A 15,374-nucleotide genomic window follows, 5' to 3' on the forward strand; every position below is an offset into this window, starting at 1 on the left:
TGATGATAATAAAGATAGTGCTTTAAAGCTGATACGTTTTGTTCAGCCTTTATCTCATTGGACCCTTACAACAAGGGGGGGGGGAGTGTGCCTGGGAGGGGGGAATACTATTATTATCCCTATTGTCACATGAGGAAATAGGCTTAGAGAGCTTAAGTGACCTGTCCAGGGTCACACAACTAGTAAGATACTTGAAGGATGAGAGCCCAGTTCAGTTCTCTAGCCATCATAGCATATTGCCTCATGTAAATCTTGTTTTTGAGAATTTCAAAACATTTTGCAAGGCTCAGCCCTTCTCACTTCACAGGTCAGGAAATGGAGCCTCCATAAGTGGCTTGGAAGTAGGAACTCAACCCTCTAGGTATGGGTGGGGTGGCACCATAGACACTGTGGGCCAGAGCTTCTGGAATATGTTAATCTCCTTTCCTCATTTCCCTCCAGGGTGGCCACCTGGCTTACTGACTTGATTATGTGGCATAGATCTAGAAACACTTTTGTAAGTCATTTAGTCCAACACCATTTTACAGATGAGGAAACTAAGGCACTAAAAGGGAAAGCACCTTGGCCAGGTTGCATGACTAGTGTGTATTAGAGCTGAGGTTCAAACCCAAGACTTCTGGCTCCACAGCCTGTGCTCTGCCTATCACATCACATGCTCTCTTATGGAAGCCAGCTATAAGAGGGGATCATAGATGTAGAGACAGAAGGGGCCTTAGAATATACCTGCAACAAAACTGAAGTAAAGTTAGCATTTAGGTGATGCTGTTACCTAAACAATATGCCAGACTTAATCATGATGGAGAAAGTCAGGGAGGGCATGGTAGTACCCTTATTGCCATGTTGTATTATGGTCTAGTCTTATTTATTTATTCATTTTGATCTGGTAGCCTGAGTTCCCTTTTCTGTAATACCTGTCATGCTTACTTCTGGGGGTATTAGGATATTCTAGTATGATGAAAGAAGTTCCAGCTTCACATATCAATAAAGTACTGAATAATTGTAAGGGATGGATGTCAGGAAAGGTTATTTTTGTATGTCCAAAGAGAGTGTGTTGTGAAAGTGTGTATAAATGTGTGTAAGGGGCAGCTAAATGTGGTGTGCAGTGGATAGAGCACCAGCCTTGGAGTCAGGAGGACCTGAGTTCAAATCTGGCCTCAGACACATTACACTCACTAGCTGTGTGACCTTGGGCAAGTCACTTAACTCGATTGCCTCACCAAAAAGTAATAAATAAATAAATAAATGTGTGTATGTGGAGATAGGCTTTATAAAGGGTATGTGTGCTTGTTCAAGAAATGTGCATATAAGCATGTATGCATATGTAAGGGCATCATATAAATAGATACATGTGCACGAGGTGTGTGTGTGTATACACATCTGTTTGGGTATGTACAGAAGGTAGATGTGCACGTATGTGAGTGGGTTGGTGTGAAAGGGTGTGTGTACAGAGGCCAGTTTCTAGCTGACACACCATGGTGTTTTCATATCTGCCTGCGGAATGAGAGGCCAGGTAGAGGAAGATGGGATGATTGGGAAGCTATCCTCACATAGGACTGTTTTGGGTTCCCTGTTACATGTACGCCAGCAGAGGTCAATGGCATCCTTAGATGTGAGGCAGAAGCAAGACCCGACTGTCAGAGTGACCAGTGAAGAGGTGGCTGGTTCCATTGGGGGCTTCACAGAATTGGTCATTCTGGGCTGGTCAATGCTAACATGAAGTTACAACACGTGCAAGTTACCTGCAGCATGTCGTGGCAGTCAGAGACTTGCAGAAGCCTCAGAGATTTGTGGAAAGAACATGAGAGTAGGAGTAAAAAGGCCTGGGTTCTTGGCCCTGCCACTTATAAGCTATGTGACCTTAGACCCTTTATTTCCTCCCTAGGTCTCAATTTCCTCATCTGTTAAATGTAGATAAGAATCCTCATCTTGCTTACTTCACTGTGAGAGACTGTGAAGATCTAAAGTGATAATGAATTTGGAAGCACTTGGAAAAATATAAAGTAGAATGCAATTATGAAGGATTATATGACTATTGCAGATTCCATGTCATTAAGCCTTTGTGTGTGTACAAATAAGACATTCCATTAGGGGATGAACTTTGCATTGTTTCTAATAGTGGGGATGAATTTTGCACTGAGCCATTCATACTCCTACCCTATCCTTTTGGGATTAGGGAACAAAGTTTGAGCCCAGCTTATTTGGAATTCATTATCATGTTGCTCCAACCAACTGAACTCACCAGCTAACAGTTATCTGTGATACATTGGTTTCACGTAGGTGCTTACATGTGGCCTATATCTTTTGCCTACGTATATCCCAAAAGAGATGAGCAGCTCTGGGGTGTATCTCCTTAAGCCAACAAGGAATTTTCTAAAAGAAAGAGGACCTAGACTGGGGAAGTTGCAGGGTGAGCAGAAATCTGATGACAGGTACCTTGGCGGAGCTGTTCCTGTCCAAATTACTGACTGTTTCGGAAGGCACCCCACATGCCAGAGCGTGGTAGCTGGGGTTGGAAAAGCACTGACCGTGGCTGCTACTTTGAGACACATCTGGGAAGAGAACAAGGTATCACACAAACACCCCCATCCCCCTGGCCCAGGGCTCTGTAGTCCCAAAACATGGCTTGGGGAAGACCCAAGAGTGCCTCGGAAAGTTCGCCAGCCCCCTGACATTTCTCCAAGCTCCTAAATGCCCCAAAGGGACTTTTCTAGAGACCCTCCCTCTCCCTCCCAGAATGTCTTCCTTTGGACACATGGACTAGACTATCCAGAGGGGAAGATGATACCAGGATGCTCTTGGAGCCTGGTGCCCTACAGGAATGACTCGCATGAGCCTGCCATGTTCTAATCTCTACTTGACTCAGGAGGTTGCATCAGAACCAGGCCCCTTCACCCAAAACCAAAGAGAATGTGGCACCAATAAGTAGTCAATTACACGTCTGGATGATTCCTCCCTATGTTGGGAAGAACCTTTGTCCCCAGGAGGGATTGGGGACATAGCCAACCCCCTCATCCTTCTCACCCCCTTCCCATCACAAGTGTTCTCATGTTTTAAGAATTTCTCATCCTCTGCTTCTGGTGGGAAGTAGAAGTAACTGTCACACCCCCTCAGAAAGAAGACAACCCTCGATTTTCTAAAGGAACAGTAGCAGCAGCAGCCCAAAAAAGCTAAAACTTGGGTTTGGTTTTTGTTTTTGTTTTTTCCTAGACCTGGGATTTCTTCAGCCTGAGGAACTCCCAGTAGAGGAACTTCCTTTAAATACACTGATACAGATCAGCCACTTAAATAGATATTTCCCAGGGTTATCTGGTTGCCCTGAGGCTTTACGTGACTGCTAATATTTCAGGGGGAGGACTCAATCCCAGGTTTGCCCAAGTGCAAAGCCAACTCTCTACCCATCCTGGCTTTAAGAGTACAATATCAGATCACAAACCTTTCTTCCCGCCTCTACCCCCAACCCATTTGCCTTTATATCCTGCTGTGGCTGATACCTGAAGAAACCAGTATTCACCACTAGCCTGGTTACAGAGAGCAGGGGAGGCAGGTTAGGCGCATTCTGGGGGATTCTAATGGATAACTGCTGCAGGGTGGCTATCTGAAAGCAGCTCTGACTGAAATGGAGAAGTCTACAAGGAGTCCCCAAGCAATTCAGGGAAACAAATCCTGTTTTATAGAGCTAGAGTGTGAAGTTGTAACAGGTCTGTGGTGTTCCAAGGTGTGGTTTTGATTCTGCTGACACCTCGTGGAGGTTTCCTTAAGTGAATTCAGAATTAAAAAGCAGGGCTTTGTATATACACACTAACAAGTCTTAGCTGACTGCCCTAAAGGGAGGGGTGCGGAGGCAAGGGGAAAGAAAATTGGAGAAGCTAGCAATATAATGAAGGAAGAGGGACAAGGACAGGAGCTAAGGGATGGAAATCAGAACAAAAGCAGAGATTGGAGAGGCATAGGGTTGGGGAGACAGTGGAGGAGGAGGGATAGGTGAGACTAGTAGAGATAGGATTTGGGGCAACACAAGGGGAAGAAGGCAGATACAGGGCAGATATAAATACTGGGAAATGGGAAAAGGGTAGAAGCAGGTTGGGACAATTTCTATACTAGATCTTTGAGGGAGGTTAAGGCTGGCCAACTATCCATCTCTCTCACCTGCTGTGAGTCACCCAGATCTTTTTCTAGTCTCCTAAATGTACTTGATAGGATTTTGCACTTTTCCTGGCCAAATATGCCCTCATCTCTTAAACTCCCCTTCCTGTTCCCAGTTCTGTCTCTTCTTTCTATTCCTCACACCCACCAACAACAAATAAAAAGCACAAGATGACTAGGAATATGGAAATACAGATAACAGGAAGTAGCTGGTTCCATGGGAGGTGGTGATGCAGATTGAGGTCATCTTTCCACTTAATCAGTATTAGGCTCTGTGTCTTCTCAAGTGGGTGTCCCCCCCCCCTTTTATTACTCTTCTCACCTTTCAGAGGAGTATTTATTCTGGGAGCTTCAAATACTTTTCAGTTAGTGCTATTACCCACCAAAGACTGACAATACTGAAGACCACCAAAAAAAGCGTGTGTTGGGGACACTGCCCAGTTTACCCTTTCCTGGGCTGTGTGAGAAGAGCAAAAATGTATGGATCCTTTACCCAGTGGTCTAGCCTCGAGGGGTCGGGGTGGTTGGCTGGCCAGCCTTCCCCAGAAGGCTGGAGAACTAGAATTTTTGTAATAATGAAGCCTAGGATTGGGTTGTAAAGAAGGCAGTATGGATTGTGGGGCACTGGGAATTGTTTGTGGGCAGTGGGGTGGGGAAAGGGAAGGAGAATTCAAAACCACCCCTAACTGACTTTCAAGGCCACAGGCTTCAGTACTCCTCTTCCCTCCCTCCTGCAATGTCTGACTCAATTCGTCCTCCAAGCATAATCACAAGATGTGAATTCTTGGGAGGAAAAGGATAACAGAATTGCAACAACCTAGATCACTCCCAGTCCTTCAATCCAGTATCTCTGCAGAGCCTTAGAGAGCAGTTTCCCTCTAAGCCAACTCCCTCCTTACTTCAAAACTCCACCCTGGAAGCACAAGAGTTTCTCTTACCCTTGAAAAACATACCGTCTTGGGAGTACTCTGCCAAGTGAAGTTTCAGAGCTGTGCATTCTCTGTGGGGTTTTGTGGAGGATCTTGGGAAGGTCCTGTCTCTATAAAGGGTCCATTGCCAACAAGGCATCAGCCCTGTGCACTCCTTACCTGACAGGGAATAGTCAGTACTGGTCATTCTCATGGCTGGTGTGTAGGAGACTCGGGGCATGTCATTGCCTTTCTCTTTTTGTCTCCGCCGGTGCCAAACAAACAGGCTCAAGAGGGCCACAATGACGAGGAGCAGGAGGACAATGCCAACGACGGCCCCCACTGAGTGCCTCTCTGAGCCCAGGGCTGGGCTGATCTTGGTGTAGGGATTCAGCTCTTCCATCATGAGGGCAGCTGGGGACAAGACGTGTGGAGATGAAGCATAAGCCTTTGCTGGAGGATTCCTGCCCTTTTCCTCTCTCCGACTTCCCCAATCTGATTTTTCTGGGACTTAAATACCACCTATCGTTTACTAATTAAAATCATTTTCCCCTTTTTAACATCATTAACAAAAATATCTAGAGGCAAGAATCAAGGAATCCTATCTTGGTTCTGCCACAAAGCAGCTATATGACCCTAGAAGGGTGGTTTTATTTCTCTAGGCCTCAGTTTCCTTACTGTTAAAAAAAAGGGGGGGGGGGTGGGAATTGGTATCAGTTGTCCTTCCTACATCTTTGGATCAAATGAGTCATACATGAAAGTCATTTGAAAAGTATTAAGAATGATAAGAAAGGCAAGAGTTATTCATCACAGCCTTAGGAAAGAATATAGATAGCTCTTTTTTATTCATTTGTGGATTATTTACTTTGGCTTTTCTGTGGCAAATATTTCATCCCAGACTGGCTTTCTTACTATCCCCAGCAGTTTTTGAGACTCCATGCTAGTGGGTACACCAAGAAATACAGAAATCATGAGCCAAACATGATGAGGAAGGTGAATTAGCCAATTAAGATCCTTATATTCCCCAACCCAAACAGAAATGTCCTTCAACTCCCGTTTGTTAACATGGAGAATGGAGTGTAAATATGAGTTCAGTGGATTACCCTTCAGCCCCCAAAGCATGACTTTGATGTGTGTCTCCCTGTGATTACTGCCTTTTTGCCCCATAGAACAGTCAGTATAACTGCCTCTTGTCACCCGAATAAATACTAATAAAGTCTTGTAACAGAATCAGGGATCGTGTACTCTCAGTCATTTCAAATAAGTTAAGGTGTTAGTTAGCTGTGACAGTCCCTGACCCACCTTTATCTTGGACCCTCTTTTCTCTCTCCATGACCAAATCTAAGCCCTCTCTTCCCTTCCCCCACTGAGTCTCAGTCTCATCCGTAGGATCTTCTCTCTATTCTTCCACCCCAAGCTGGAACACTCCCTACAATCTAGAACCTTCTCCTGCCCTCCCTTCTCCATGCCTTATATTGTTGGGACCATGTAATCTGCCTTACCTTGGTCACACCTGATGCCTTTGAAACCCTGGCTGCAATAGCAGGTGCCAGTGACATGGTCACAGGTGGCATTGTTCATACACTCACACAGCTGCTGGCACCCATAGCCAAAGGTTCCTGGGGAACACTCTACAGCACAGACAGAATTCATAAGACAGATAAACCTCTCCCACCCCCTACTTCATCCACCCAGGCACATTCAGAGGAGCAGAGGCTGGCAGGGACAGAAGTCGGGGAGTGGGGATGGGAGGCCAGAACAGTGTGGCACAGTGGGCAAGGCGCTAGATGGAGTCAGAGGACATAGCTTCAAATCTCATTACCTGTGTGATTTGGGGCAAGTCAGTTAACCTTTCGGGGCCTCAGTTTCCTTATTTGTAAAATGTAAGGGGGTTGGACCAGGTGACCTCTGAGATACATTTCAGTTCCAGATCTATAATCCTCTGACCTCAGGGGTGCTGCAATCACAAATTTTTCATGAGGCTTTTTACAGTTAATCACATCTCTCTCTCCTCCAGACTGGGCTGTACCTTATGATCCCCAGGGAAGAAGCCCAAGCATTCCATTAACTGGGCTTCAGCTGCAGAGCTAGCAGATAAGGAAGTAAAGCTCTGGGGCTTGTAAACTGGATAATTTAGGGCATGTGTGTAAAAATGATACTGCCCTAGGGGCACCATTATTCTGCCTCTGTAATGTAATACACATCTACTTTGTATGACAATGTTGGGAAACACTCCCTGATCCCTTTCACAGAATTAGGATTCTTGGTGACTAAGGTGTTTCTCTATCTATCCAAACCTTGTTCTTTATAACTCTTCTGTCTATCAAGTTCCAAACTGTGAGAAATGGCCTGGGAAGGGATGCTTTGAACTTTGCAGGTTCACCACTCTAGTCTGAGTCTTGTATTCCTCAATTTCCTCCACCACCAGCCCTTCAATACCACTGGAATGCCAGCAAGTCTGCCTCATAGCTATACCAGCCAAGGGCACTGTGATACTGTATACAGAAAGCAAAAAGGAAAACTTTCTGGACCCCATGTAGACAGCAATTTGAGCCTATGACCTTCTTCTACCTACCAGTGTGAGTGGACCCAGCCCTCTCCTTCCCCTCTTCATAAAGCAAGAGATTATCTGGTTAAGAGTTGGAATGCTCTGAAGAACCAGAGGGCTGAGGGGGAGTCTTAAGAGCCTCCAACTATTGACCTCTACCAGAGGTGTCTCATCTGTGTCTCATCTGCCTTGCAGTGGCAGGCCCAGAAGAAATATGCCCTAATCCAGAGGACAGACAGGAAGGGAGGGGATGTTGGGCTAGGATGGCAAGCTTTGGTGGGGCTCAAAGTCAGAATGCATCCCAGCATCTCCCCTGAGTTTTAGCCATTCTTCAAAGATGTGATTGAAGCATAGTTCTGGGGTTCAGGCACCAGAGATCAACAACCATGCTAAGAGGTGATTTTGGTGCCCAGGTCATTTGCAGCAGATCAGTTCCCCCCCCCCCAGGTGGGGAGAGCATCAGAAATGAGTAGAGCTTAGATGGGGTGGGGATCTGGCAGGTTGTTGGAAGGACCTGAGGGCCCCAGCCCACCCCCCTAAAGCGATGGCACCCAAGGGCTTGGTAATGGGCTGGGGGACAGCTTACTCTGTTCACAGTGCTGCCCTGTAAAGCCAGTCCGGCAGGAGCACTTGCCAGTGATGTGGTCACAGTCGGCGCCATTCTGACACTGGCACACACGCCCACAGTCCTTCCCATAAAATGCCGTGGGGCAGCCTGGGAAAACACCCCCAGCCCCAACAGTTACCCCCTAGCCTTGCTACTGCCTCTCGTAGGGGTCAGGGTATAGAGGACCTGTCAGATCTCATACTGAACCCATGAATACGAAATATTGACTTCCATCATTATAGTATTATAGCGCTACACAGATCAGCCCTTTCACAATGTCATACGAATGGGGGGAATAAGAGGGTTTTGTGGAAAAAACACTGGATTTCGAATCTGAGGACAATGTCAGTTCAAACCCCTTACTACCTATGTGCCCTTAGCAAGTGCCTGACCTCTCTCACCCCCAGGAGAAATCTGAGTCATCTATGAAATGAGAGTGCTGAACTGATGAAAGTCCCAGGAGATCTGAATCTTAGACCTTATCTAGACCTTGCTCACAGTCACATGGCTAGTAATCGAAGGCTTTTCTAATGGGGATGTGGTGGGGAGGAGAAGAGGTGGTTCACTGTGACCTCAGCTGAGTCTTCTCTAGATTCTGGGCCTTGGTTTTCTTGGTGTGAAATGAGGGGACTAGACTAGGCAGTCTCTGATGACCCCCTGATGGTTGCCTCAGCTTTACACTTCTCCATCTACACCCGCTCAGTGTAGTTTTGAGTCAAGAGCCCTGATCAGGAACCCATCTTGCAATCTACCCATGCAATAACTTCCCATTGGAGGTCAGGCTGGGTTTTTGTTCTTTCCATCAGCACCCAATGTCAAAGGAATCTTCCCTTTTTCCTGAACTGTGGGTGGAAAAGCCAGAGCAGATCAGTGAGTCCCCAGGGACATAGTAGGGGAGGGAAGGAAGTCGCTGATGCTAAGGAGCTCCATGGAAGGCAAGGGTTAACTCTCCTCCCTGAAAGTGCCTCCCTTGCCTGGGCTCTCCCAAACCCAGCTGAGCTCTCCTTCTCCCTGCCCCATCTCTCTCCGTTCTCCCAGACTTCCCATTCTCTCCACCCTCCTAGCTGGTGCAGGGAGACGCCCTGCTGTGTCCAGCAGAGTGCAGCATATGATTCCCAGAGGTAGGCCAGAGCTTACGCTGTGTGCAGAAGAGCCCTGTCCAGCCTGGGGCGCATCGACAGGCCCCATCATCTGCACTGCACCCAGCCCCATTGTGACAGTTGCAGGTACGGAAGCAGGCAGGGCCCCAGAACCCTGGTGGGCAGGCTGTAGAAAAGACACAGGAGGGAGGAGGTGAGAATATAAGAAAGAGCTTGAGGATGGGGGAGATAGAGGAGAGGGAAAGAAGGAGAAAATCCCATCAGACACAAGGACATAATGGGCTAACCTAGCCTCCATAGTCTCACATCTTCAGTTCTTCCATAGTATGGCCCCCCCAACCCAGGGAAGCCACACCATCTCCTTTAAATCCTAGCTCCAAAAATTCTCCTCCTCCCGGAAAGCTTCTGAGATGAATGCCATCCCATTTGGCATGGACTCTATTCCTCATCCCTTGATTGCTTATGAAGTCATTGAGTACTCTGTCTCTGTACACACTACTCTCCTTCCTTGAATGTTCTATAAATAGTGGTATCTATGTGTTTAAGTACTGACTTTCCCCTCACCCCCACCCTACTAGGGAACTTACTCCAGGCAGGGACTTTGTTTACCCATCAGAGTGTGTCTCCTTGAGGATGGAGCCCAGCCCATCTGTTCTAACAATGGCCTTGTGGGAGTTGAGAGGAGGGGAGGCTTTTCATATGGGGGACTGGGTTCTAATCCTATCTCACTCTCCCTGTGACCTTGTGCAAATCATTGGTCCTCACTTTCTTCATTTGTGAAATGAAGTGGGGTAGACAAGATGAGGTACTGGGTCCCTCTCTGCTTCATAGCCTATGATCCTAACAATGGAATGACTGACTGTTGGAGACAACCCCCATCCCAGAGGAAGCCCTTCTGCTTTCCCTCTGGTTTGGCCGTATGACTGGGGTTCCCACGGCTACCTCTAAATGCCCCCATTCCCCCAGCTCAGGACCCTGCTCCCAGCTCCCAATTCAGGGGATCCTGGTGACAACAGGTGGTGATGGGTTTGCATTCATGAGATAAACCTAAGTAAGAAGATACCTCCACCTAGGCAAGATGACTATGTCTCCAAAAGGAAATTTTGGGCTATGGCAGGAAGGTAGGCCTTTGGGGGCGGTGGACTGAGGTTTATTGGATGTGTCCCAATATGTCATGGCTAAATGGGGAAGAAGAGGAGGCCAGGCCCGCTTACCTTGTGTACAGTCCTTGCCAATCCAGCCGGGGAAGCACTGGCAGGAGCCATCAATAGGACTGCAGGTTCCATTGTTGGAGCATGAGCAGTGCTGAGCACAGTCCTTCCCAAATCTTCCTCCAGCACACACTGCAAAGGCACACAGAATCCGCCACCGACCTTGCCTCACCCTACTCCCAGCCAAGGCCCAAAAGCCTCATAAAATTCAGCCTCCCTTGATGACCAAACCATAAACATTATCTTCCTTGCCCAACACACACACCCTTTTCTTTCCCAAGGACTTTATTGGGAGTAAAGAAACATTTTTCCGGTTCCCATCACCACCATATTCATCAGTGCCACCATTCCTATCACCACCATCGTCACCGTTATCACCATCACTTTTACCACCATATTCATCAGCACCACCACTACTGTCCCCACCCTGCCATCACTGTTCTTCATATCTGTTAAAATCATCATTGGCAAATTCATTGTAGCCAACAATCAATAAATCAGTGAACAGGCATATATTGAGTACCTGCTATATGTCAGGCACTGTGCTGGTGCTGGGGATACAAAGAAAAATGAAACAGTCTGTGCCCTCAAAAAGCTTACATTCTGAAAGGGAAATAACCATTTATTTAAGTAAATATGTGGAAAATATATGTAAGATACAACAAAGTAAATTTTTATGACACAACATCAACAAATTAGGTGAGGGTAAGTAAGACAGTGAGAAAGCTGGGTGTTTCTGGCCCAGAATAAATCAAATATGGAGAGCTCAGAATATCCTCTGAATGACTGTTCCTGTCTACCTTGTCTCTGCTTAACCAAAGATGGGTGGAGGGGACCTGGTATAATAGAGCTTGAGACTTGGAATCAGAAGACCTAGGTCAAGTTCTGACCCTGCCACTTAATCCCTATATGACCCTGGGAAAGTCATTTTTACCTTAATTTCTTCATGAATAAAATGAGAAGACTGGACTAGATGATCTCAAAGGTTCTTCCAGTTCTAAATCTGATGAATATCTGTCATGGGCTGGCACAAGGATGGGGCAAGCAGGGATTTGGCTGAGCAGAAGGTATGGCCGCAGAAAGACAGACAGAGACTGGTCTCTGGCCCCCAACCTCCTCCCTACCCCAATTCCCTGCCCCTGCTGGATTAGATTGTAAACTCATTGAGGGCAGGGCCTATTTTTTGCCTCTTTTTGTATTCCCAATGCTTAGCACAGTGCCTGGCACACAGAAGGCACTTAATGGATGTTTATTGATTGATTAATTGATTGGGTTCCCAGCACCTAGTAGAGAAGGATGAAACCTAGAGTTTTTGAATACACAGGGATTATTGAGCTTCAGATTGAGGAAGCAACTTTGCTACCATCCCAGCTGGGTCCTGCCTTAGAGTTAGTAATTTCCCATACCCACTTCCTATGTCAGTGACCTCTACCCTTCCCCCCTTCCCGTTCTCCATCCCCTTAGGGCTGCCTATCATGGTGATTCATTGATCTGCTCTGGCCTTTCCATACATAGCTCAGGAAACCTGGTTTCCAGCCCCAGAGCAGATGGAGTCCCTCTGACTGTGGGTACTGTTGGAGAGAAACAAAAACCCAGCTTGACCTCCCACAGGAGGGCAAGAGAGGTTAGCTATCGGCATGGTCCTATCTGTTTCCCAATCCCCTTAGTGCTTCCCTTCAGAGATATGTAGAATAACTGAATTTTTAAATTGGAAGGATTTAACTAGACCAACTCTTCATTTCATAGATGAGGCTCACAGAGATCAAGTAGCTTGCTCGAGGACGTACAGCAAATCAGTGACAGGGCTGGGAAAGGAACCTACATCTCTTGCCCCAGCAATCCTTTCTATCTGTACCATGCTTCTAAACAAAACTAAACCATGAAGCCCAGACGAAAGCAAACTGCACTAATTTGCTGATTTCCAGGCCTAGGCACACTTTTCTCTTAAAGAACAAAACAAACTGAACCACATAATTAGTTCAGCAAATTAAGTAAATCAGTTCAAAGACTGATTAGAAGTAGGAATCAGGGAATCAGGAGAGATTTCTACGGTGGAAGCAAGTCAGACTAGATGACCTGTAGGTCCCTTTCAGCTCTAAGATCCCAGGATTCTGTGATCAATGCTCCTTCCTCACAAAGGCCTTGGCACCCGTCCTGGGGCTTGACTGTAGGCAAGAGCTTGGGTATGGCCCACGTTTATAATTCAGCCTCCACCTCTTCATTTCCTACAAAATTAAGCCATGGCTACATGGCTTGGCCCAATCCCCCTTTCCTTTTGCTTCCTCTATTGCATTTGGAAATGGATTTCAGAAACCCATCTTGCCCTCTGCTCCAAGGAGTACAAAGATTAGAAGTGTCCTGTTCCCCAATTCAACATTCCACTTTCTTAATAAAACAATTAGTTCTGCTCCATGCTTTGAAATCTTCCTAACATGAGAGAGACATGTTCAAAGACTATACTACAATCAGTCCAATACATTAATTAGTAGATTGCTGGAGTAAAGAGGAAGTTGGGGGAAGGGAGATGCTTTTGGAGGAGGAAGAAAATATTTAGTTATCTTTAATCTATGTTGAATGATTTTGCCTAAGCACTGTCTGTAATTTGTAACCCCCTGGAAAGCAGGTCATTAAAAAGTGTCAGTTCAATTTTTTACAAGGTTTGAGACTTAACCAGGGCAGTTGCCATTAATAGTAAACTCTATTAAATCTATATGTAGAAAATACTCATTAGAGCGAGGGGCAATAAATCAGACAGTGCATGATCCAAGAGACGCTCCTCGGGCTGTTTAGGACCTAATTTAGACCCAGCCTATCTGTATCGACTGCCAAGTCTCTGATGTTTAATAACTAAGCTTCTGAATGTCAGCTTATGATTAAGTCATCCTGGAAAGGCAGGGGCTCATGAAATTGTGACATGGCACCTCCCCGGGGACTCGTACTTCACAAGCCCCTCGAAGTATGAAGAGGGGAACTTTCCACTCATGCATGTTAAGAGACCACACACTTTGAATGAATGAATCAGCTCATGGCTCTCTACCCATGAATAGAGTAGGCTGACCCAGGAGGTAATGAGTTTCCCATTGCTGAGAGCGTTTGCCTGAGATGTGATGGAAAAGATTTCTCAATGGGTGGGAGATTGGATTAGATGACCTGCGACAGCATTTCAGGCTGGAAGAAACCTTAGAGGTGACCTAGTCTGTCCCTACCCCTTATACTTGGGAAGACTACATAAAAACACATGAAGAGTTGAATACCAAACCAGAAGAAATGGCCTTGGGCAAGTCACTTCCTTCCTTGTCTATAAAATAAATTCCTTGAGGTCAGTGACCCCCTCCACACAGAAGGTACTTAAAAATATTTACTAATGATAATATATTCAGTTACTGCTCAGTTGTTAGGAATCGCTTGCCAGGTTTTGCTCTTTCTGTCTCATTATTCTCAACTGTGTCAATAAAAGTATACAAGTGTTTAGGAATTTTTGCCTGAATAGAAAGGGCTCCTTGCACTGGAAATCTCTGTAGATCATGTGCCCATTTGAGGAAAGGGTAACCAGAGGTTCTGAGGGATAAAGGGATCATGAGATTCAGAGCTGGAAGGGACCTTAATGATCATCTAGGGAAGTCCGATCACCTTATTTGTGGTGTAGCCTGGTGGAAATTGGATGGGCTCTATATGCAGAATGTGAATTTCAAGGGAGGGGGGAAAGAAGGAAGAGCAACAGTAAAATGAGGGGGCTGAGACCTATTTTCAGTTTCCTCACTTGTAAAATGAAAGGATTGGATTAAGTGACCTCAAAGGTTCCTTCTAACTGTATGATCCAGTGACCCCAAATCCGGCTCCTTCTGTGATGCCTCCAAAGTGCTCCATGGAGGTCATGTACAAAATGAAGACCTATATCCATTACTCCAAAGTCCTAGCTATACTTTAGACCCTTCCCATTTCTGCCCAGGTCCCAACTTCATTTCCCCCACTCCACCCCCTTCCACCCACTGTGTTTCCTTCCCACAAGTTTGGTACCTTGGTTGCAGAGGGAACCGGAGAATCCTGGGAGACAGTCACAATGGCCAGTGACATGGTGGCAGGGTCCATTGCTGTGCACACAGAGTGGGCAAGGCTGATTGCAGCTGTGCCCATAGAAGCCAGGGGGACAGACTGAATGGTGACCAAGAGATGGCAGTTAGTGGGGAAGGGGGTCAAAGACTTACTTGACATTCCTAAATAAATGCATTTAGTCGAGTCAACAAGCATTTCTTAAGCACCTACTATGTGCCGGAAACTGTGCTAAGCCTCTGGTGCCCTCTGTTCTTTCTTTTCTCCCCAACCTTCACATCCCCACTGCCATGACAAGGGTGATGAGCAAAGGAAAACCTAAGGGAGTTGAGGTGCAGGATGTTGGTGTCTGGTGAGATCCTGATCTCCCACCTCACATCTGGAGCTTAGGTAAACAGGGTCACTTTGTCTAGAGAGAGGGTTTATTATTTAGTCCCCATCCATTAATGATCCTAGAGTGGCCTCTTTTGAAATTCCTAGGAGGGATGACAGGAAGAAAGAAGGGGAGAAAGCAATGAAACTTCCAGAAGAGCCCTACAAATGGAACTTGGGACTAAAGCTCTTAAGAATGACCCTCTGGGCCCTTAAGGCCTCTCTGAAGAGGGGATGCTTTCTGGGCACCAGCTTCAGGGACACACTGGAAAAGTAAGGGAGAATACGTATGAGATTATTTTGTAGTATGTCTTGGCAAAGAAATGGAATCTAAGGAGGTGGCCAGTCAACTGGGGAATGGCTGGATATATAATGGTATGTGAACGTAATGGAATACTATTGTATCATAGGAAATGACAAAAAGGACAGTCAAAG

General features: G+C 46.2%; 1 protein-coding gene across 1 annotated transcript in view; it reads right to left on the reverse strand.

Moving 5' to 3' along the window:
- The window catches only part of MEGF11 (multiple EGF like domains 11), a 297,384-nt gene that overhangs the window by 12,330 nt on the left and 269,680 nt on the right, over positions 1-15,374 (reverse strand). Inside the window, exons 14-20 of the mRNA XM_027851943.1 lie at positions 14,535-14,669; positions 10,521-10,649; positions 9,344-9,472; positions 8,186-8,314; positions 6,554-6,682; positions 5,232-5,465; positions 2,434-2,549 (exon numbers count right to left, since the gene is read on the reverse strand). Of these exons, the coding sequence (XP_027707744.1) occupies positions 2,434-2,549; positions 5,232-5,465; positions 6,554-6,682; positions 8,186-8,314; positions 9,344-9,472; positions 10,521-10,649; positions 14,535-14,669 (1,001 nt within the window). The remainder of the gene's footprint in view (positions 1-2,433; positions 2,550-5,231; positions 5,466-6,553; positions 6,683-8,185; positions 8,315-9,343; positions 9,473-10,520; positions 10,650-14,534; positions 14,670-15,374) is intronic.

This window comes from Vombatus ursinus, unplaced genomic scaffold (genome assembly GCF_900497805.2).
Source record: "Vombatus ursinus unplaced genomic scaffold, bare-nosed wombat genome assembly UNPS02009205.1, whole genome shotgun sequence".
Classification (NCBI taxonomy): Eukaryota; Metazoa; Chordata; class Mammalia; order Diprotodontia; family Vombatidae; genus Vombatus; species Vombatus ursinus.